This window comes from Patella vulgata, chromosome 7 (genome assembly GCF_932274485.2).
Source record: "Patella vulgata chromosome 7, xgPatVulg1.2, whole genome shotgun sequence".
NCBI lineage: Eukaryota > Metazoa > Mollusca > Gastropoda > Patellidae > Patella > Patella vulgata.
In genome coordinates, this window is record NC_065885.2 from 64,243,936 (window position 1) to 64,269,688 (window position 25,753).

The 25,753-nt window shown below is 36.9% G+C and overlaps 1 protein-coding gene across 1 annotated transcript in view; it reads right to left on the minus strand.

Annotated features, from left to right (window-relative positions):
• The window catches only part of LOC126827246 (DNA-directed RNA polymerase, mitochondrial), a 45,858-nt gene extending 20,210 nt beyond the window's left edge, over positions 1–25,648 (minus strand). Inside the window, exons 1-17 of the mRNA XM_056102331.1 lie at positions 25,474–25,648; positions 23,934–24,080; positions 22,328–23,379; positions 21,203–21,325; positions 18,443–18,601; positions 17,577–17,645; positions 16,163–16,270; positions 14,265–14,414; positions 12,820–12,913; positions 11,484–11,557; positions 10,089–10,220; positions 8,208–8,324; positions 6,654–6,695; positions 3,550–3,626; positions 3,241–3,307; positions 2,284–2,419; positions 1,641–1,774 (exon numbers count right to left, since the gene is read on the minus strand). Coding sequence (XP_055958306.1) covers positions 1,641–1,774; positions 2,284–2,419; positions 3,241–3,307; positions 3,550–3,626; positions 6,654–6,695; positions 8,208–8,324; positions 10,089–10,220; positions 11,484–11,557; positions 12,820–12,913; positions 14,265–14,414; positions 16,163–16,270; positions 17,577–17,645; positions 18,443–18,601; positions 21,203–21,325; positions 22,328–23,379; positions 23,934–24,080; positions 25,474–25,621 — 2,829 coding nt within the window. The 5' untranslated portion in view covers positions 25,622–25,648. The remainder of the gene's footprint in view (positions 1–1,640; positions 1,775–2,283; positions 2,420–3,240; positions 3,308–3,549; positions 3,627–6,653; positions 6,696–8,207; positions 8,325–10,088; positions 10,221–11,483; positions 11,558–12,819; positions 12,914–14,264; positions 14,415–16,162; positions 16,271–17,576; positions 17,646–18,442; positions 18,602–21,202; positions 21,326–22,327; positions 23,380–23,933; positions 24,081–25,473) is intronic.
• Positions 25,649–25,753: the final 105 nt, after the last annotated feature.

Below are 25,753 nucleotides of genomic sequence, written 5' to 3' on the forward strand. Positions count from 1 at the left end.
ATTTCAAAGAATTTATCCGTAAAACACAGCTGTATGTCTGGAAAGGCTTAAATACTGATTTAGGATCAAGCAAAATATTGTCATATTCTTTAAACGAAATTATTGCCAATCAGAGATAAACAAAATGTGTAATTTATACGCAACGGTAAAATTAAACTAAAACGTCTTTTAAAGATGAATTATGTAAGGTTTAGATAAAGAGCTGACCGTCCTAGCAGTATAGTTTAATCTGATTAAAACACAGATCCTATTTCATTTCGTTTTTATAGTTCAAAATTTTGTTTTTACTTGTCTTCACAACAATAGGATCTGGAAGAGTTGGTATATAAAAGGCGTTCTAGTTGATGTCAGGAATTAGACAACGAAACGGTCTGTTAGGGCGAGCTTTTGGCGTGTGGTGCACGGAACAGTGGGTAATCCCCTAGAAATGTCAACGCTGATTGATTAATCAATGTCTGACATCATAGGGTCAAAAGCCACTCATATGACCTCTGACGAGATCTATCACCACAACCTGTCAGATCTTCATGTAGTGTAGGCTATTAAAAGTATAAAAAACAAAACGAAATATAGATCTGTATTTTAATCAGATTGTATAATAGTTCAAAAATAGATAATGAAAAATCAATATATTGATATTTCATTCACATTTCTTTATCCTGAGCAATGTTATGAATGATTGAAGATGTAGCATACATTGTAGATTGTTTATTATTGTAGCACCAGTACTTGACAATCCACACTATGTCTAGATTATCTATCTTGAAATGAAATGAAATGGGGTTTAACGTCCTACTGTTCTGCTCCTATGCTGGGCTAATGAAGACGGGCATATGCCATACAGTGTGCTATGAGGGAAATTTTGCCCGGGCAGCGGCACTATCGCCTACTCTTATATCGAATTCCAACTGCCAAGGGATCTTTTACGTGCATTCCAATGTATACACGGGACATCAGTTTTTCGTCTCATCCGAAGGACTAGACAGCTGTCCTTGTCAGCCCTCCGTTCTGCACCACTGACAAGGGGGAACCACGCCGGAAAATCCCGATGAACTTTCTCGGCCAATGCAGGGATCGAACACCCGACCTCAAGGCTACCGAGCCAGCGTCTTACCCACTGTGACTTAGCCACAAGATCCCGGTTTTTATCCATCTTAACATTAAATTAATAAATGGCGATCATGTTTTCGGCCATCTGATTGGTTTAGAGAGTTAATTATTATGGCCTTGTCATGTGAAATAATATCTAAATAACAACTTATATAACATTTCAGGCCAAAAGACAGAGCTACAATAGGCAGATCTAGCTCTTACTAATGTATGTTTAATATAGGAATGAAAACAATAACTAACAATTAAAGATACATTATGGGAGATTAGATAAAGAGCTGACAGTTCTCACTATAATAGTTAAAAACTAGATAATGTAAAGGCAATTTGCTGAACATTTCAGTCAAATTGATCCACCCTGAACCGAGAATTTGGTCATTGAATTTTGGGCCTAGCCTTGATTATCATTACTAAAGTCAGTACAAAAAATACATAGTATTGATTATCCATTTCTTGATCTAATCATGAATGAGCGTAGAGCAGCAGATCGGATCCTAGTCTTGCATAATGCATGTTTAATCCAGACTTACTGTTTTGTTGATTATCCAGGCACAAGCTGATAACGTATTTAACGAGTCTAAAACAGCGTTAATTTGATTGGTTCCCAGTTGTTGAAGTCGATCCATCTGGTTGAAGGCCAGCTCTGGTAAACGAATCAATTTAGCTGAAAGAAACAAAAACAACAGTCACATTTCCATAGGATTACATGATCTTCTATCTAATATAAATTGTTTATGAATTTGAAACCAGTATCAGGTCGATTCCAGAATATTGTCGCATATTGCAGTTGATGTGGAAATGAAATTAAATGGGGTTTAATGTTTAACGTCCTACTGTTCTGCCTGATTTCATTGTCAGTGGTGCAGGACACAGGGGGGGAGGGGTTTGGCCCTGACAAGGACAGCAGTCTAGTCATTCGGATAGGGCGGAAAACCGTGTACATATTAGCATACACATAAAAGATCCCTTGGCAGTTGGAATTTGATATAAGAGTAGGCAGTAGCGCCGCTGTCCGGGCAAAAGTTCCCTCATAGCACACTGTATGGTGTATGCCCGTCTTCATTATCCCAGTCGGAACAGAACAGTAGGACGTTAAACCCCATTTCATTTCACAATAGTAGGACGTAAAACTCAATTTGATTTATATTAGAAAGATCTATAGAGACAACTTACTAGTTGATAGTAATGTTCCCCCATGATTTAATGATAACCAAGGGACTGGAGGTACAAGCATTGGCATATCGGACATGTTGAAGTCAAGATCATCCAGTTGAGCTTCTTTATGTAACTTGATAACATCAGGATGAGGCTAGAATAACAAGCCAACAGTGAGGCTGATATCCCCCCGACACAACCCCAAATAAATAGATGACACATATTAATTAATTGCACATTTATCTTTTTGAAAAGTATCGAGTAATCAAACTCATTAACTGGAAACGTCAATGCTGATATTAATCAATGTATGATAGGGTTAAAAGCCGGTTTTGCGACCCCTGATGCGACCTTCCAGTACAACAGGTCAGATCTTCATGTAGTATAGCCCATCGAAAGTATAAAAAAAACAAAAGAAATATAGATCTGTATTGTAATCAGATTGAGGGAGAATAAAAATATAAAATGTTTCAACTTCCATACAAGATATGGTTGCCCCTCAGAGAAAACCCAAACCCAAACCAAGCCACCTGACTCAATGACAGACCTCATGATCTAAAACACACAACACATTATATCAATACCATGACAACCAAGATATGTCTCATTTGTACATTAGGTATTTGCTTGAAAACGACTTGTGAAATGTTGTTGAAATGTTGCAGTATAAAAAACCAAGTGATTGTATCCATAATAAGTGTTCTAGTATCATACCATGACAACAACATAGTATTATACCATGACAACAATATAGTACTATACCATGACAACAATATAGTACTAAACCATGACAACAACATAGTATTATACCATGACAACAACATAGTATTATACAATGACAGCAATAGTATTATACCATGACAACAACATAGTATTATACAATGACAACAATATAGTATTATACCATGACAACAATATATTATTATATAATGACAAGAACATAGTATTATACCATGACAAGAACATAGTATTTACCTTTATTTCTTCAAATGTTTTATAGTTGGAAGTTCGATAAATCGAAAAAAATGCTGGATATAATTTCCTGAAATTAAGCAAACAATCCATCACACATTTTTCCATTCCAATGTTACATGTAATTAACAAAATCATTTTTTCAAACAGATCACCACATTGTGAAGAAAATATATCTCCCTGCTTTTTTTATTCCTTGACTAATATAAAACTTCTAAATTTTGTCTTTTTTTGTAAATCTGTCTATTCAATAAAAACTAACAAGCTAGTTGAGACAGTCGTAAGTATTAAAACAAATTTCAAGCATCCTACCTTTCGTCTTTTTGGTTAAAAATACTGGAATCCATTCGAACTTCTTGTAAAATCAAATCATATAGTAGTCGGCCAATCTAATAGATATAAACAAACAAATATTTTAATATTTTATGTCAAATCATACGATAGTAAGTCAATCATACGATAGCCAGTCAATCATACGATAGTAAGTCAATCATATGATGGTCAGTCAATCATACGATAGTCAGTCAAACATATGATGGTCAGTCAATCATACCATAGTCAGTCAATCATACGATAGTCAGTCAAACATATGATGGTCAGTCAATCATACCATAGTCAGTCAATCATACCATAGTCAGTCAATCATACAGTCAATCATACCATAGTCAGTCAATCATACCATAGTCAGTCCATCATACCATAGTGCGTCATACGATAGTCAGTCAATCATAGTCAGTCAAATAATAATCGGTCAATCATACGACAGTCAGTCAATCATGCAATAGTCAGTCAATCATGCAATAGTCAGTCAATCATGCATTAGTCAGTCAATCATGCATTAGTCAGTCAATCATGCAATAGTCAGTCAATCATGCAATAGTCAGTCAATCATACGACAGTCAACCAATGATAGGGATATATTAGCAAGAACTGGGATATACAATAATCTTCAGAAGGGAGATATCAAGTAGACAACCATTCTCCTTTCTCATATACTATTCAAAAAAAGTAGGGGATATTTGATTTTTAAGTGTTATTAAAGTCACCTAAGGCTACACAAAATAAATGTCTTGTTTCTCGGGCAACTGACAGCTGAAACTGTAGGGGGGGAGGGCGGTTTATTTTTTTTTTTATCTCATTTCTGGCTAGAGGATGGTGCAAAATAAAATTTGCCTATTGTTGAAAATTGTTGGGGCGGGAGGGCGGCCTTGTATTTTTTATTTTTTTTTTAATAAGAACGTCATTACTTGTCTACGGTTTTGCTTTCAGTTATATATTATACATACTTAGAACATAAACCCCAAAATCAAGTCTACTCAAACACTGAACACTGACTGAAAGGAAAATAATTTTCCATATTTAATTCACGTAATGTAGCTTACTAATGGTAATAGTGACAACCATAATTGAAATTGGTTTAAAATAAAATTCCGTACGACTATTAATAGCCGTCCATAATAACGACAATATTTTAAAGAGTAAGCCTTTGTCAGCATGTGTATCATCATCATCACGGTAAACGACACTTCGATCTAAATCTAGTATCGCTGGTTTATAATGATTGACCTAATTCCAACCAATGTCACGTGTCATCGGGATATGACTGTTTCTCAGTTTATTCGGTGTGTTTCTCAGGATATTCGGTGTTCTATCTGGGGTTTATATCGAATGACTATTTAAATTTAACTAACAACTCGTCAGTAAAACCATCAAATGTGTAATCCAATTATTATTTTCCGGATTATCAAAACTACCGTTAAATGTGCTAATGACCCAGATTCTGAATAAGGTATGGTGACTATCTTCGTAGCCACAAGTTATAATAATTAACCTGTTCTACGATTCATTGTTTTATAAGTAGGATTTTTTTAAACATGGACCGACTGAAGCCGGCAATAATGAGCCGATTAAGATCGAATGATTGAAATACATTGCATTGTTGTCAATGACTTTCGGTGTTTAACACGATTCAAATTCTAGTTCACAAGGGGAGGTAATTAAAATCACGTGATACAAAAATGGAGGTTCTTTCGATATCAATAAAAAAGACCCGTAAATGAGCGTTTACATCTGAATCAGTTTAATACATTTGAATGGATATTCACGTATGGGGCATGTAGATACATGCGGCATATTTTTTTTATGACTTGCTTATCGATGTTCGGGCGGGCGTTACATATTTTTTTTTTTTCATCAAGACTAATAAATAGGCCGCTTGCGCAACCAATTTTGCGTGCGGGCGGTGCCCGAGAAACAACTTATTTTATTTGTGTTGCCTAATGAAACTGACGAAGAAACAAATGACAAAATGAAATGAAGTTCACATTCATCAATTTATTCCAAATGATCGTTAGACTAAGTAAGGCACAGACTGACCATTATAAGGGTAAAATGATACCCGGGGTCAAACAGCAAAGTTACCACAGCATCACAACCAAGTCAGTAACGGGTAAATCCTCCTCTGTTTGCCAAACAAGCATTGATCCGACGTGGCATACTCCTAATGAGACGTCTAAGGTCATTTTGGTCCAGATTGTCCCATTCCTGTTGCAACGCAGCAGCAAGTTCTTGGACATTGGCAGGACGTTGTTGACGTTGACGTAACCTCTGTCCAAGCATGTCCCAGACATGCTCGATGGGGGAGAGGTCGGGACTCAGTGCTGGCCAAGGTAATGTGGTGATGTTCTGTTGTTGGAGGTAACCTGTAACGATCCTGGCCCTGTGACATCTTGCGTTGTCATCCTGGAAGATGAAACGGCGGCCATAACGTCGTGCGAACGGCACAACATGGACTGCCAAGATGTTGTCCCGGTAGTACTGGCCTGTAACACGCCCTGCAACAACATGTAAAGCCGTTCTTCCAGCAACAGTGATGCCTCCCCACACCATAACAGAACCACCCCCAAATCGATCATGTCTGATGACGTTAACGTCTTGGAAGCGCTCGTTTCGACGACGCCACACCCTCCTACGTCTGTCCAAAAAATCAACAGTGAACCTTGACTCATCTGAAAACATCACATTGCTCCAGCGTCGATTATCCCAGTGTTGACGATACCTACACCAACGACGTCTTGCCTGAATGTGATGATCTCTCAAACAAGGGATCACGCGAGGACGTCGGGCGCGAAGGTGACCCCTATGCAGTCGATTCCGAATCGTCTGGCCACTCATTCTCACACCAGTGCAAATCTTGGGTTGGACCCCCATGATGATCCCAAGCATCACCTGCATTCCATGCGGTAGCTATTGGTGTGTTTGGGCGTCACATGTAACTGGAAATGTTTCTTCTGTTAGGTTCTATAGTGACTTTTTTCGTAGTCATTTGCATATTTTAGTATTATGCCTCCAAAATCAAATATCCCCTACTTTTTTTGAATAGTATATATAAATAAATAATATGTCTAAAAACTCACGGTTCTTTTCACATGTACTGGCCAAACTCTCTCCTCGACAACCTAATAATATATCATGTATACAAAGTATAAGATTAAAGATACATTATAAAAGATTCAGATCAAGAGCTGGCCATTCTTGCTATAATTGTTCAAAGATAGGTTGCCAGGCAAAGAAACATACTCTCACAGCAGCTAAGTCATCCTAGCGGTCGACAAGGGTTGTCACATATATTTATTCTTTTGTGGGTATAATGCATATAAATCTCATACAGATCTTTAATGATAACTTTTGTCATTCCAAGGATCACAAGGATCAACAAAGTAAAACAAGGGTCATAACTCTAGAAGTTATTAACAGAAATTTCTGAATTTCAATAGGCTTCTTTGTTTCACTAATTTAAATGATGCACATAAATATCATACATATTGGATGATCAGTTTTGTCGTTTGAGTATTCACAAGGTTTAACAAAGTGAAACAAGGACCATAATTCTAGAAGTAGCTTTGGAAATTGCCCAAATTCAATAGGCTTCTTCATTTCACTAATTTAAATGAAGCATATTAATTTTATCTAGATCAGATAGTAACTTTTGTCATTGGAGCATTCACAAGGTGCAACAAAGTGAAACAGGGGCTACATAGCTGGATAACCTATATAAATATCAGAAAAGACTGGATAATAATTCAAGACTTCAAGGTGTTCACAAGGTGCTTTACTCCAGCAATGAATGACGAAGGCTACTTCACACCTTGTTATGGTTCACACTGTGACTTACCAAGCTTGGTCCATCAGAATTCTCATTTAACCCTTAACCGGTCAACATCATTTTGACGTCATGACATCAAGTAGTCAGGCTAAATAAAGGCTAAGTGAAATATTTTGTATGCCTATTTCAATCGACTACTGCTGGATAATTATAAGTGATAGACTCTGGACACCAATAAAATAGTTGAAGGGGATAAGTTGATCTATAATTTGCAAATCATTCTAAATCATTTTCATCAGAAATATGATCTTCAGAATTGGTGTTATCGATATAATCCGAGTCGTAATAATTCAGAAGCATTTGAACCACTTTGAGAGTCTTTAACCTTCCCAACATCATTAAATTACACTTTTTGTCAAAAAATGTTGAACAAAGAAATGTTTTTCTCAATGCCCTTGACTAAGTTCCTGTCTGACACGCATGCGTGGCCATATCAATTAAATGCGAAACTAAATACTCAAATGTGGCTTATAAAAAAGGTTCTTGCTGTGACCACTTAGCTGTATAACGTTGTGGTGATTATAGTCGACAATGACCGGTTAAAGGTTAAATAACTTCACAAGCTCGGTCATCAGAATTATCATTTAATATTTCACACTGTAACTTACTAAGCTCGGTCATCAGAATTATCATTTAATATTTCACACTGTAACTTACCAAGCTTGGTCCATCAGAATTATCATTCAATATTTGACACTGTAACTTACCAAGCTCGGTCATCAGAATTATCATTCAATATTTGACACTGTAACTTACCAAGCTCGGTCATCAGAATTATCATTTAATATTTCACACTGTAACTTACCAAGCTCGGTCCATCAGAATTATCATTTAATATTTGATGCCAACATTGTCTGTGATTTAAGTGAGGAAAATCATCCTTATTATATTCTTCAGCATATAATTCGTACAACTTCTCCATCTGTGAATATAATAATACATAAACTTGATACTTGGATTATAGGGAGAGATTGTATCCAGGGATACTTGGGGTATAGGGATAGTTTGTATCCAGGGATACTTGGGTTATAGGGATAGTTTACATTCGGGGATACTTGGGTTATAGGGGTGGTGGTGGGGGGGGGGGGTGGATGGCTGAATAGTTAGCTCGTGCGCGCTGTATCATAAGGTCTGGCATTGAATCAAGTGGCGTGGTTTCGATTCCCCAGGTTGTACGTGACAAGGAGTAGGGTAGCCTGGCCAACCTCATGGGTTTTCTCCGGGTCCTCTGGTTTCCTCCCACTGCTTAAGACCCCTACGCGCAAGCGAATTATTGAAATAAAATTGAACCATGTGTTAAACCCCAAATAACCTAGTTTGTGTCGAGTGTACGTTAAACTCTCCCTCCTCCTCCTCTCCCTCTCTCTCTACTGGTGATTCATACACCAGAATCAATCTGATTAAAAGACAGAACTATATTTTGTGACATTATTTTACACTTTTGATAGCCTTTACTACATGAAGATCTGATCGGTTGTAGTGGAAGGGTGTGTCAGAGGTCATGCGAGTAGCTTTTGGCCCTATGACATCAGACATTTAACCAATCAGCGTTGATGTTTTTAGTGGGTTACCCACAGTTCTGTGCACCTCACGCCATGAACATGCCGTAACAGACCGTTTCATTGGCTCATCCCTCACATCATTCAGAACACTGATAATGATAACAACTCTTCCAGATCCAAGTGTAGTAAAGACAAGTAAAACGAAATTTTGAATTTTAAAAACGAAACGAAATAGGATCTGTGTTTTAATCAAATTGAAACCAGAATTACACCTGGTGGTATATCTCACCAATCTGACCTTACATTTCTTTAAGTTGTTGTGTGAGACTGTGAAAGGATATCTGAAAAATTGATCGTCACTAGATAAGAGAACATGAAAGATCAATAGAAAAAGTCTGTGCATTACCAAGTGTTTATAAGTATAGAATGAATAAACACACGTGAATGTACGGACTGTTTCTATTTTTCTCGTGTTCTCTTATCTAATGACATTCAGTTACTTTTTTTAATTGTCAGATATACTCTTACAGTCTCAGATAACAACTTTTGGTCTTTGAAAGAATTATCAGTGAGCAGAAATTCGCCCATGTTTCTGTTATCACCCGTCACTTCAGTCAGTTATATAGAGGAATAACTCGTGTTTTCCTTTTGTGTTCGTCACTTCTGATTGTTGAAGCATTGATTATGCATCTATCGTAGCAATGATCTCTGTGATAAAATAATATTTGGAACGTATTTAACCAGTTCTATCACATATGTGATAATGACTGGCACCAATCACTGTAACCCAGGTGTCATTTAATCTTGTGTATCTAGCACTAATTTCTTTCAAAAATTAATCATTATACATCATTAATCAATTGGGTTGTTTATCTTCTAACAATGATTGAGAAATTAAACGCTTGTAAATTGGACACTCATTATCAAAATTGAATGGTCAGCTTTAAACAGGACACAAGTACAAATTAAATAATTTATGGTGATTTTAAACAGTTTTTACAAATTTTTAAACAAAGATTTGATATTAAACGAATGTGAAAGAAATTGGTGCTAGATACACAAGATTAAACGATACCTGGGTTACAGTGAATATTGTCCTTTAATGGAAAACTTCACTAGTGTGGTCTCAGTGCACAAATATATTTGCCTCAACTTGCACAATGTCTAATAATAAAAATTCTTACTTTTTTAATTTCTTCTGAGCGTATTTTTTCTTTCACAAGACAATGCTGCCATACTTTGTTACCCAGTGCTTTTCTTAAGTAAGATAGTCTTGGACTGTAGGTCTCAGAATAGTTTAACATATGCTTAATTTCCTGTTTAAATTAAAAAAAAAACCCCCAAATAATTCTTAAAACTATTATCATCTCATTAACCTGAGGTTATTGACACAAAGATTTTCATTAAAACCTGAGGTTATTGACACAAAGATTTTCATTAAAACCTGAGGTTATTGACACAAACATTTTCATTATAAACCTGAGGTTACCGACACAAACATTTTTATTAAAACCTGAGCTTTCTGACACAAACATTTTCATTATAAACCTGGGGTTATTGACAAAAACATTTTCATTGTAAACCTGAGCTTTCTGACACAAACATTTTCATTATAAACCTGGGGTTATTGACAAAAACATTTTCATTGTAAACCTGAGCTTTCTGACACAAACATTTTCATTATAAACCTGGGGTTATTGACAAAAACATTTTCATTGTAAACCTGAGGCTATTGACACAAACATTTTCATTATAAACCTGGGGTTATTGACAAAAACATTTTCATTGTAAACCTGAGGCTATTGACACAAACATTTTCATTATAAACCTGGGGTTACTGACAAAAACATTTTCATTGTAAACCTGAGGCTATTGACACAAACATTTTCATTATAAACCTGGGGTTATTGACAAAAACATTTTCATTGTAAACCTGAGCTTTCTGACACAAACATTATCATTATAAACCTGGGGTTATTGACAAAAACATTTTCATTGTAAACCTGAGGCTATTGACACAAACAATTTCATTATAAACGTGAGGCTATTGGCTGTTCCACCAAGATAATCAAGTTTTCATTATATAAATACTAATAACTGAAGGATTTGAGTGAAATCGAAGATTAACAATGACTACACTCGGGTCAAATTGAAGATTAACAATGACTACACTCGGGTCAAATTGAAGATTAACAATGACTACACTCAAGTCAAATTGAAGATTAACAATGACTACACTCGGGTCAAATTGAAGATTAACAATGACTACACTCGGGTCAAATTGAAGATTAACAATGACTACACTCGGGTCAAATTGAAGATTAACAATGACTACACTCGGGTCAAATTGAAGATTAACAATGACTACACTCGGGTCAAATTGAAGATTAACAATGACTACACTCGGGTCAAATTGAAGATTAACAATGACTACACTCGGGTCAAATTGAAGATTAACAATCACTACAAGACATACAAATGATGTTGATGTTTGCTACAGAGAATTCTGGCACATCTTCTCAGTTTAAAAAAAGTATTTGAACTGGAAACAGTGAGTGAGTAAATATTGGTAATAGTACCTGTAATGCCAATTCAGCATATTCATATGGTGTCATCATCTTTAAAAACGGGTAGATATTATACGAACGGCTTCCTGAAATTAAAAAATAAATTTAGTTTTTGATTTACCAGACTACTAAGCAATATTCTGTACTGTCACATGTTTAGAGGTTTATATAGTGTACTGTGATGGGTGTTCTGTACTGTCTCATGTTTAGAGGGTTTATATGGTGTACTGTGATGTGTTCTGTACCATCTCATGTTTAGAGGTATATATGATGTACTGTGATGGGTGTTCTGTACTGTCACATGTTTAGAGGTTTATATGGTGTACTGTGATGTGTTCTGTACTGTCTCATGTTTAGAGGGTTTATATGGTGTACTGTGATGTGTTCTGTACCATCTCATGTTTAGAGGTATATATGATGTACTGTGATGGGTGTTCTGTACTGTCACATGTTTAGAGGTTTATATGGTGTACTGTGATGTGTTCTGTACTGCCTTGTGTTTAGAGGTTTATATGATGTACTGTGATGTGTGTTCTGTACTGCCTTGTGTTTAGAGGTTTATATGATTTACTGTGATGTGTGTTCTGTACTGCCTTGTGTTTAGAGGTTTATATGATGTACTGTGATGTGTGTTCTGTACTGCCTTGTGTTTAGAGGTTTATATGGTGTACTGTGATGTGTTCTGTACTGCCTTGTGTTTAGAGGTTTATATGGTGTACTGTGATGTGTGTTCTGTACTGCCTTGTGTTTAGAGGTTTATATGGTGTGCTGTGATGTGTTCTGTACTGCCTTGTGTTTAGAGGTTTATATGATGTACTGTGATGTGTGTTCTGTACTGCCTTGTGTTTAGAGGTTTATATGGTGTACTGTGATGTGTGTTCTGTACTCACTGCCATAAATACTGTACAGGGAGCTTATTCATGAAAACTGTTTAAAATATTTTAAAGATACAGCCTTTTCGGTGTTAAAATCCTTGTATAAATTTTAGTTCTTAGCTGCTGAATAAGGCCTCTGATAGTTGAGATAAATTTTGTACTGATTTTTGGGTTTTGAGATAAATTCTGTACTGATAGTTGAGATAAATTCTGTACTATTAGTTGGGATAAACCATGTACTGATTGTTGAGATAAATTCTGTACTGATAGTTGAGATACATTATGTACTGATAGTTGAGATAAATTCTGTACTATTAGTTGGGATAAACCATGTACTGATTGTTGAGATAAATTCTGTACTGATAGTTGAGATACATTATGTACTGATAGTTGAGATATATAATGTACTGAATGTTTTGTGGATGAAACATAAATACCTAAACAACTTGTAAAATATTTTTAATTTTACCTACTTTCACTTTTTCTTTGATAATATTTCAGTTTGTTTTTAAATGCCTTGATCAATGATTTTCTCCACTCTTCTCGAAGCTCGCACAATTTCTCTCTCTGTTAAAGTAAAAAAAATAAAAAAAAATGAAATGAAATAGGGTTTAACGCAGTGATGGGATTTCAAAAATTTTCTTGTCAAACATTTTTGTCCCGCAAATAAAGGGGCATAACACTTATCATTATTTAAGCAGGTGTTTTCAAACCACAATTAAGAATCACATGTCAACAAAATATTCAAATTCATACGTAATAAAAAAATAGGTGAACCTCGTTATTTTTCATGTTTAATTCCTGTACCGTATACAAATTTATGTCAATAATATTCCTACAAAATTACGTGACATCGTAATACCATAGAATGAAAGCATGCCGACTACAGTCGATCCATACCTGATTCAGATTCCTCCAAAATTACCGTATTTTTCGGGTCATAAGTCAATACATTTTTCAGCAGAAGTCGATACATTTTTCAGCAGAAGTTCGGCATACGTCTTACAGTCTGTTTTGACTTGGGGGCTTGGATGGCCGAATGGTTAGCACATGCGCACGCTCTATCATAAGGTCTGTCATTGAGTCAACTGGTGGGGGTTTCGATTCCCCGGTTGTACGTGACAAGGAGTAGGGTCGCCTGTCCAACCTCGTGGGTTTTCTCCGGGTCCTCCGGTTTCCTCCCACTGCTAAAGACCCCTACGGGCAAGCGAATTATTGAAATAAAATTGGACCATGTGTTAGTCCCAAAATGACCTAGTTTGTGTCGATTGGACGTTAAACCCCATTTCTCTCTCTCTTTCTGTTTCAACTTATATATACGGAAGGTAAAAAAAAATGACGTCCCGATATTCATTTGGCAGTAAACGTCGCTCTTCCACAAAAAGCGAGTGACACCAACTGCTAAATAATCGCATTCGACTCCAGCACGCACTATATTCTAAAACAATTAACTACTTAGGGCCTACATTATTCCAATCGAAATATACATCAACATTTCTTAGCGTGTTTATTTATTTATTTAAAAACATAAACCCCATTAAAAATATTATCATAATTTCGAGAATATGCCATCAAAATAGAATTTTTTCCCCAACATCAGACGTATGAGATTTGGCACATTACATATCATAAAGTCTGTCATTGAGTCGACTGGCGTGGTTTCGAATCCCCGGTTGTACGTGACAAGGAGTAGGGTCTCCTGTCCAACCTCGTTGTGGGGTCCTCCGGTTTCCTCCCACTGCTAAAGACCCCTACACGCAAGCGAATTATTGAAATAAAATTAAATCATATGTTACTCCCGAAATGACCTACAGTTTGTGTCGAGTATCTCTCTCTCTCTCTCTCTTCCCCCCCGCTATCTCTCTTTTCCCCCCCCTCTCTCCCTCTCTCCCCCTCTCCCTCTCTCTCTATAACCTACCATATCTAGAGTATGATCTGTTGGTTTAGGTTTTTTATATATTGATGAAACTGTAATAGAGCCCTTTAACTCCCAGTTCAACTGTAATTTGGCCCTTTTCTTTATCTCCTCTGTCGATAAAACACCAGTGAATGGATTACTCTCTATAACCTAAAATAGAAATATTATTATAACAACCTGTGGATGAAATGAAATGAGGTTTAATGTCCTACTGTTCTGCTCCGAACTGGGCTAATGAAGACGGGCATATGCCATACAGTGTGCTATGAGGGAAATTTTGCCCGGACAGTGGCACTACAGCCTACTTTTATATCAAATTCCATCTGTCAAGGGATTTTTTACGTGCACATGTGTACACGGGTTCTCAGTTTTTCGTCCCATCCGAAAGACTAGACAGCTGTTTTTGTCAGACCCTCCATGTGGATGTCACTGTAACCTGGGTATCATTTGATCTTGTGTATCTAGCACTAATTTCTTTCACATTCTTTTAATATCAATTCTTTGTTTAAAAATTCGTAAAAATCATTTAAAATCACCCAAAATCATCTAATTTGTACTTGTGTCCAGTTTAAAGCTGACTGATTAATTTTACTAATGAGTGTCTAATTTACAAGTATTTAATTTCCTGACCACTGTTCAAAAATTAATCATTATACATCAATAATCAATTGGGTTGTTTATTTTTTAACAGTGATCGAGAAATCAAACGCTTGTAAATTGGACGTTAAAACCTTCCAACCCAAGCAAGTGTAGTTAATGTTATTTATTATTCAGAAAGTAACAAAACTTAGTTGTGTATAGGATCTAAGCTAAAAGATTCAATTGCTGCTTAACCTAATGATATGATTCCTACTTAACCTCCCTGGTGATCATACTCCTACTTAACCTCCCTGATGATCTCACTCCAACTTAACCTCCTTGATGATATGATTCCTACTTAACCTCCCTGGTGATCATACTCCTACTTAACCTCCCTGATGATCTCACTCCTACTTCACCTCCCTGATGATCTGATTCCTACTTAACCTCCCTGGTGATCATACTCCTACTTAACCTCCCTGATGATCTCACTCCTACTTAACCTCCCTGGTGATCATACTCCTACTTAACCTCCCTGATGATATGATTCCTACTTAACCTCCTTGATGATCTCACTCCTACTTCACCTCCCTGATGATCTGATTCCTGATTAACCTCCCTGATGATCTCACTCCTACTTACCCTCCCTGATGATCACACTCCTACTTAACCTCCCTGATGATCTCACCCATACTTAACCTCCCTGATGATCTGATTCCTGATAAACCTTCCTGATGATCTCACTCCAACTTAACCTCCCTGATGATCTCACTCCAACTTAACCTCCCTGATGATATGATTCCTACTTAACCTCCTTGATGATCTCACTCCTACTTAACCTCCCTGATGATCTCACTCCTACTTAACCTCCCTGATGATCATACTCCTACTTACCCTCCCTGATGATCACACTCCTACTTAACCTCCCTGATGATCACACTCCTACTTAACCTCCCTGATGATCTCACTTCTACTTAACCTCCCTTCTACTTAACCTCCCTGATAATCTCACCCCTACTTAACCTCCCTGATGATCTCACTCCTACTTACCCTCCCTGATGATCTCACTCCTACTTACCCTCCCTGATGATCTCACTCCTACTTACCCTCCCTGATGATCTCACTCCTACTTAACCTCCCTGATGATTCCTACTTAACCTCCCTGATAATCTCACCCCTACTTAACCTCCCTGATAATCTCACCCCTACTTAACCTCCCTGGTGATCACCCCTACTTAACCTCCCTGATGATCACACTCCTACTTAACCTCCCTGATGATTTCACTTCTACCTAACCTCCCCAATAAACTTATAATTACCTGATCTGGTGGTAGTTTATCATTTAAAGGTGACAATAATTCCCCTTCGTATAATTTGGGTTCTGGAGGACTGTTAGGTATATAATAAGGATCAGCTGACTGTATTGCCTGACAATGTAAATAAGAAAATAAACAGTTTGAGACGTGCCTTAAAATTTACCTACAAATCTTTATCACCTCAAGATTCAATTTAACTAAATGCAGAGAAAAGAAATGGAATTTAATCTCAACACAATATTCTGGCCATTTTGAAACTAAACTGATTACAAGTTGAATAACTTTGGTTATTATAGGGCGGTTGGGACTCTAAATGATCTAACGCATCTACTTTAGACCATTAGGTCTGTCAAGTGGCATGGTTTCGATACCAAACTTGAACCTGACAAGTACGAAAATGAAATGAAATGGTGTTTAACATGCTACTGTTCTGCTCCGACTGGGCATACGATAGGAGGGAAATTTTGCCTGGGCAGCAGCACTATGGCTTACTCTTTATATCAAATTCAACCTGCCAAGGAATCTTTTACGTGAGCGCCAATATATACGCAGGATCTCGTTTTTTGTCCCATCTGAACGACTAGACAGCTGTCCCTGTCAGACCCTCCATCCTGCACTACTGCCAATACAGGGATCGAACACCTGACCTCCAGGCCAGCGAGCCAGCGTCTTACCCACTTAGCCACCGTGACTCCTGACAAGGATGAAGGTTGCCTGTCCGTTTTTGTCTCTAGCTGATTTTCTCTAACTGCTTAAGACCTCTACGCGCAAGAGAATAATTAACAAAATGTACCAGTTGTTAGTCCCAAAATGACCGAACGACTATGGAACGAAAAAACAAGGTGCTGTGTTTATATTGGCGAGCATGTAAAAGAACTCTTGGCAGCTGGAATTCGATATATAAGAGTAGGCCGTAGTGCCGCTGCCCGGGCAAAATTTCCCCCTCATTGCACACTGTATGGTGTATGTCCGTCTTCATTAGCCCAGTCGGAACAGAACAGTAGAACGTTAAACCCTATCTCATTTCATTCCTTTTATACTAGTCTATTAAGCCCCTGTCAGACCCGCCCGGCATCCTTACTGCGCTGCTGCGACCGAACAGCGAACAGAAAATGCACAAGGTCGCCGGCAAACATGAACACTACATGAGAAAATGTCCATAAAAAAATTACCAACTTGAAAAAAGTTGCCTCCTCACAGCTTTCCAGGTCAGATCACATAACCTTGGCGTTTGTTTTGAACATGCTCAAAACAATCGCTGTGACTCGGCGATCATTGGCGACCACTGCACGATATCTGGCGTTTCCATAACGCTTTTACCACGCTAATGCCGCTCTTGACGCGCTCTGGGACCATTTTCCATCACCGTAGCAGCGCAGTAAGGACACCATCCCGGTTTGACGGGGGTATTACTTACCTTCAAGATGCACTGTCTTTCATCTCTCTTAAACGTACATTCATTAAACAAATCTTTCACATCTAATTTCTAAAAATAAACCAAATATAAATACTTTTTAAACATACATTATACAAGAGCTAAATCTGCCGACTTTCTTAAGACCTTAAATGTTATCTAAATTATTAATTAGACATTAATTAACTTATCCAAACCATAATGTATAATCGAGACTATGTTTTGTACCGACTTTAGTAATGATATGAGGCTGGGCCTAAATTCTCGGTTCAGAGTGGATCAATTTGACTGAAATTTATGAATAAATGAACAGCAATTAGATAGTGACATCGAAAATCGACCAAGGCTTTTTGGAGAGAATTAATCCATGGTTTAGGGGACGATTTTGCCCACTATTTTAAACCTAACCCTGGGCCAAGCCTAACCCCTATCCTAACCCACAATCCTCCAGGATTTAGATACAGAGCTGGCCGTTCTCGCTTCTCTGAATTAAATCATTATATGGCCGAACCATTCTAATCTACTTAATATTGGAAAATGAAATGAAATGGGGTTTAACATCCTACTATTCTGCTCCGACTGGGCTAATGAAGACGGACATACTTCATGTAATGTGCTATGAGGGAAATTTTGCTCGGGCAGTAACACTACAGCCTACTCTTATATCGCATTCTAACTGCCAAGAGATCTTTTACGTGCATGCCAATGTATACACAGGACCTCATTTTTTTGTCCCATCCAAATGACTAGACAGCTTGCCATAAATGTCTAATTAACCATTTAGCTCTTACATGCTGCCTGTTTAAATTAACCAAGTAAATTTTAGTAGAATCTGAACTGCCTGTCATTCTGCAGTTTAAACTTCATACCTCAATTACCATTTCATCCAGAATTTTTCGACATGCCGTTTCATCTATTACTTCTGGACGACCAAGACACTCCAAATAGCCGGCATATGTCTTGTAATTTGGGACTAGATTATCTTTACGTATAAACATCATTAATTCTTCAATAGGCTCTGTCTTCATCTGCAAAAATATAAAAATTTATCATAATTAGTATTACTAATGATAATTTAAATAAACATTAATTAGTATTACTAATGATAATTCAAATAAACATTAATTAGTATTACTAATAATAATTTAAATCATCATTAATTAGTATTACTAATAATAATTTAAATAAACATTAATTAGTATTACTAATGATAATTTAAATCATCATTAATTAGTATTACTAATAATAAGGCCGTGTTGAATTGATTCCTTGTTTCTTCTGCCACCACTCAGGCAATCATGTGCGGTAGTGCGGTAAACACAACACAAAGTGGGTTTCAAAACACAAAGTGGTCTGGCATAATACCTATATAGTCTGAGGGTTGTGTACCATTTTTAATAATATTATAAATAATCTAGTTATATTATTGGTTAGAATAAAAACACAGATAATATTTAATTAAATAAATTTAATAACAAACTAAAATTTGGTAACAAGTGGCTTCTTTGTTTAACTTTTTAAAAAAATGAAATAACCATATTTTGATATAAATTTTCTGTATTCTTGTGTTAAAATACAATGGAAACATTCCAGTTAGACGATATTTGATTCGCTTGTTGAGTTATAGATGGTTTCGATAATATCATCGAACGTGAAAGTGCTGGGAATAACCACCAAAGTCGAGTCGAGATAAGTAAATTCGCGTACCGGTCGGCCTAATTTATTTATTGATGTTCAAGGAACTAATATAGTGGTCCCGTTTGTTCGTTCGTTCGTTAAACTCCAGAAACGAACGTACGAGCGAACGGGGCCACTATTATTTCCTTGAACATCAATAAATTAGGCCGACCAGTACGCGAATTTACCTATGTCCCGGCATAGCTCACCATTTTGTAAGGCGTGCGTTATTTATTACACAAGATATGATTGGGTAATACTTGAATAATAATGACATGTGTTATAATTTTAGCCAATGAAAAATTGATTATTCAGGTTCGCGGTTGAATATCAGCGATTGTCTTACAGTTTATAATATGCTTTCTCATTAGCCGAAATGACTGCTACACGCGCCATTTTGAGGAATTCATCCAATCATATACAGTGTAACTTATTCCATAGTATGCGGGCCCCTACATGTGTATTATCAACCGGATCCATTCACTTGATTTGATATTTGTTTATTCGGTGCAATGCCTATTTTCTGTCTTGTCCGCAGGTTTATCTTGTAGATTTTTGTTTTGCGTGTAGTGCGGCCCCCTGCACTTACTTATTTAGTTCGTAACGAGGAATAAACAACGAGAATTGACTTCTGATGTTTGGTAGAATTGTATTTAGATGTTATTAACCGAAATTTTTTGAATATTTTTTTTTTGTGTTAAAAACGTAAGCGCACGATTTTCGGGGTCCTCGACCTAAGCGCGCGGGCGAGGAGAAACAAGGAATCAATTCAACACGGCCTAATTTAAATCATCATTAATTAGTATTACTAATAATAATTTAAATCATCATTAATTAGTATTACTAATAATAATTTAAATCATCATTAATTAGTATTACTAATAATAATTTAATTCATCCTTAATTATTATTACTAATGATAATTTAAATAATCATTAATTAGGTGACAATCTTAGTAATCTTTATTAGTACTACTAATTATAATTTACGATTTTTTAAGTAATCATTAATTAGCAGTACTAATGATAATTTACATAGTCATTAATTATTATTACTAATGATAATTCAAATAAGCATTAATTAGCAGTACTAATGATAATTTACATAGTCATTAATTAGTAATACTAATGATAATTCAAATAATCATTATATTAATTGAAATTTGCATGTGAAAAGATCTGAAACCAAGTGATGGAAGTTGTAACACAGATTTGTACAATGGTTGTCATTCTTTCTTTGTTAAAGACAATAGAATCTTCGCCAAGACATAGCCAAACATAAACTTTTAAGTAACTTGTATTCCATAATAGTGTATAATTATAATGCAAGAGCAAAACACTATGTACATTAAATATCTTTACTATTTACACAACAGTATATTCGGTTAAATACAACTCCATTCACATTTAGACAGATGAGTCTTTAATCTTGATTTGAATGATTCAAGTGAAGGGGCAGATTTTACTCTTAATGGTAAGGAATTCCATAGATTAGGAGCACTGAACTGGAAAGATTTGTATCCAAAAGTTTAAAGGTTAAATTTGGGAATTTCTTGTAAATGCTAGTCTTGGGATCGTTTATAATACACATGAATATGATCAGACAGATACATGTATGAGCTGCTCCCACAAAACCAGGCTCTTGGTCATTTATATAAAAAAACGGAGTTGGCAGCATATTTGACTTATGTTTGGTGTGCATGTAAAAGATCCCTTGGCAGTTGGAATTCAAAATAAGAGTAAGTAGTAGCTCTGCGGTCTCGGAAATTTTTCGCTGCATCGCACATTCCATGGTGTATACCCCTCTTCATTAGCCAAGTCATTTTTGGGGAAGCTGTGTGTCAATACTTGTGACAGGTGCCCTGTGTATATTACGATGTACTTGATGATATGTGACAGGTGCCCTTGTGTATATCATATATTGTATATTGTATATTATATATATGTATTTACCTGTTTAGCCCAGCTGTGAATGAGAATATTATAGATATTTATATCTGTTATTTTTACATCAATACCATACAACTTGTACGGATAACAGTTGTAATACTTTATACAGTTATGAGCTATCCGATGCTGGAATAAAAAAAATACAGATTTGAATGAAGAGGTCTATTTCTCAATAGCTGAATGGTTAGCTTGTGTACGTTGTATCATAAGGTCAGTCATTGAGTCAACTGGCGTGGTTTTGATTCCCCGGTTGTACCTGACAACCTCTTGGGTTTTCTCTCTGGGTCCTCCGGTTTCCACCCACTGCTGAAGACCGCTACGCGCAAGCAAATTATTGAAATAAAACTGAACCATGTGTTAGTCCTGACCTAGTTTGTGTTGAGTGGACATTAAACCCATCTCTCTATCTCTCATTGATTCAAGTGGTGTGGTTTCGATTCCCTGCTTGTACATGGCAAGGAGTTGGGTCATTTGTCCAACCTCGTGGGTTTTCCCCGGGTCCTCCTGCTAAAGACCACTACCTGCAAGCGAATTATTAAAATAAAATGCAACCATATATTAGTCCCAAAATGACCTAGTTTGTGTCGAATGGACTTTAAACATCAGAGAGAGAGGGTTGATGGTCAACAATATTTCATGTTAAATGGAACTTTTAAAATCATATTAGTAACAACCAACAAAACATGCATCCAAAATTTGATTGTAAATTTTCAAGGTAACCTACATGTGTCGTTGACTTACATGTAAGAACAAATAATTTTGACAAATAAAAATATTGACACAAAGAGATTTACATGTAAGTCGTCATTTTATGTACCCAATTATTTTTAAATCTGTTGACCCCCCTCACTGTCACAGATACAGGACAGAGTGCCTGGGAAGGGACAATGTATGGGCATTCAGAAGGGACGCGGTCTACCGTACACATTGACATTAGCGTAAAAGATCCCTTGGCAATTCGAATTCGATAAAAGAGCAAGGTGTAGCGCTGCTGTCCAGGCAAAATTCCCCTTATAGATCACGGCAAGGTGTATGTCTGTCTTCATGAGCACGGTCAGAGCAGACCGGTAGGACTTTAAACCCCATTTCATTTCATTTTAAAATATATTTCAAGATATCCACACCTACCTTACCCACAGAACAACAAGCTTCAACAAAGGATTTTTTATCCACATTAAAATTTGATATCAATTTTTCCTTGTTAACAAGTTTTTTTTTTATACTGTCTTTGCCTTTATCTACTGAAGTTATTCCATTAATTTCTTCCGCTGGAACAACAACATCTGATTCCAAAGACGACGATGTCCCATGTGTAAATTGCGGAGATAAAATAATTGAACTTTCCTCAGACAGATATTCTGGATTGCATGGCGATGATGTCATAGCCTCCTCTGATGACATCATAACCGCCTCCGATGACATCACAACCTCCTCCGATGATGTCATACCCTCCTCCGATGACATCATAACCTCCTCCGATGACAACATAACCTCCCCCGGCAATGACATCTCTTCCTTAAAAGGTAGAGATAAAAATTCTTCGTTTAACTCCTCTGTCAAAAGATAAGAATTCGTTGACATATGCTTCGGTTCATTGTTAATTTCGTTAAGTATCACAGTTTCTGTGGAAGGCACATCAATTTGTTTACATTTATCAACACTATCACTGAAAACTCTCTTCTCTGTGGTTTCAGAATAGTTTTCATCTTTGGTAAAGTTTTCTTGTAATTTTTCATTTTCGATTGTACGTTCTAAGTTATTTCTGTTTTTGCCACGGCCACATGAATTCATCTGTAATTTAAATGCAGATAACTGTGTTAACCAATTTGCATTCTGGGATGCAACGTTTACACTATCGATCGTTCCACAATTTGAACTGGAGAAATATGGCCCTGTATCTGTTGTTTTTGTGTTGACTAAAGTTCCAAAGTTCACAGCATCTATTCGTATAATGTCATCTGTTTTTGGAAACAGTTGCACTTTCGAGGCAGGTGATGTGTAATTTATTTTTTTTGAAAGATTTGGGTTATCAATAAGAAATGGAAAATTATTGTCAATTTGCGAAACTGGGTGGTTGATGTTTGTTTCTTCAGCCTCTTTATTTAACGCTGGACTAGATTGAGATGACTTGTTAACAGTTTGCTGTTCTTTGGCTAAAAATGACACTCGTGCTCCTAGAACTAAAAGATAAATGTTATTTTAAAAAACTTTGTCATTTTCATAACCAGAGGAGAGAGAGAGAGAGAGAGAGAGGTCCACTGTCCACTCGACACAAACTAGGTCATTTCGGGACTAAAACATGGTCGATTTTATTTCAATATTTTGTTTGTCCATAGGGGTCTTTAGCAGTGGGAGGAAACCGGAAGACCTTGGGAAACCCAAGAGGTTGGACAGGCGACCCTACTCCTTGTCACGTACAATCAAGGAATTAAAACCATGCCAGTTGATTCAATGACAGACTTTATGATACAGTGCACACACGCTAACCATTCAGCCATCCAACCCCCCCCCCCCCTCCAGTGTTGAACAAGAAAGATTTGTGCATATATTGACATGCACATAAAAGAACTCCTGGCAGTTGGAATTTGATATATACGATTAGGCCATAGTTCCGCTGGATGGGCAAAATATCATAGCAGACTGTATGGTGTATGCCTGTCTTCATTAGCCCAGTTCGGAACAGAACAGTAGGACGTTAAAACCCATTTCATTTCATTTCAAGGGGTAACCATACCTGCAGTTAAATCACGGTGAATTTTTCTTGCAATCGTAGATCCTTTCTTTCTCTTTCGAACTTTCGTTTTCTTTGTTTGCATCATCAGTGCTTGTTTAACATGAAGAGAATTGGAAAAGAGATTACAATTTGTTGAAATCTGACATGCTGAAATAAAAAACAAAAACACATTCATGACATATCACCCATACACAAATTGATTTAGTTTGTGACAAGTGGAAATTAAGCTCTCTCTCTCTCTCTATCTCTCTCTCTCTCCTTTCCTCTCTCTCTCTCTCTCTCTCTCCTTTCCTCTCTCTCTCTCTCTCTCTCTCTCTCTCTCTCTCATTCAGATCAAATCTAGTTTGTATCATTTCTGAACAGCAATTTTTTTAACAGAAACACATCAAAGATCATTCATACTTTTTGCCATAATCGTGATTGATTTAATTTGTGACAAGTGGAAATTAAGCCCTGTTTCTCTCTCTCTCTGTTATGCAGATAAAATCTAGTTTGTATCTTCTGAGCAGATATATTGTAAACAGAAACCCATCAAAGAAGATTCATACTTTTTGCCATAATCGTTATTGAAGCCATTGACTGTTGTTCATTATTAAATATGTTATCAAATATAGATCTATATGATGCAAGATGAAATACTGGAAGATTTGGGTGGATTTGATACAGGCCCGTAGCTAGCGGGAGGGGCAAGAGGGGCAGATGCCGACCCCCCCTACCCTGGGCGCAATACAAAGACAACGTGCCCATAACTATAACATTATATGATTATCAGTATGGGCACCCCATAAAGCCGAGTGGGGATCACGTGGCTAAGTGGGTAAGACGCTAGCTCGCTAGCCTGGAGGTCGGGTGTTCGATCCCTGCATTGGCCGAGAAAGTTCATCCAGATTTTCCGGCGTGGTTCTCCCTTGTCAGTGATGCAGGACGGAGGGGCTGACAAGGAAAGCTGTCTAGTCGTTCGGATGGGACGAAAAACCGAGGTCCCGTGTACACATTGGCGTGCACGTAAAAGATCCCTTGGCAGTTGGAATTCGATATAAGAGTAGGCCGTAGTGCCGCTGTCCGGGCAAAATTTCCCTCATAGCACACTGTATGGCGTATGCCCGTCTTCATTAGCCCAGTTCGGAGCAGAACAGTAGGACGTAAAACCCCATTTCATTTCATTTCATTTCATAAAGCCGAGTGACTGACATTGGTTGGGCTGCCCTCTGGTAACGACCTCTAACCGCTAGCTAAAGCCCTGTAGTCAGCTTGTTGGGGGGAGCGCAATTATTTCAATCAATCAAGTGTCCCCTGGTAGGCTGTAACGTATTTTATTTTTGCTCCCCAGTCCCACGGATCACAAGTGTAATGTAATTAATCATTTACATTTACAGACAATGTTTTAGAATATAATTCAAACAAAACAACAAGCTGCAATACAATTGATTTTTCTCTGATTTCATGCGTGTCAGTAATCGTGGAACGGCTCAAACTTTTGTTTGTCGAACTTCAATATCATTCAAATGACAGCAAATGAAATAATAATAAAAAAACTTACTTTGGTGACATTGCACGGGCATAATATGAAACCTTTCACAAAGGGCATCCTTTGAATAAATAGAAATATTATTTACACGACTGTAGTAGCAACAACGACCTGCATAAATATTATATAATTGACAATTGAGTCGCAATAATCGCGACATGTTTTGGTTTTGTAATCCATGTGCTATCATTAAACTTCCGGTGACCTTGAGAGGGATACTTCGTTTAATGGAATCATATTTAGGAATATTATTTAGATTTTGTACACAAATCAATCACAAATCAACACCCGT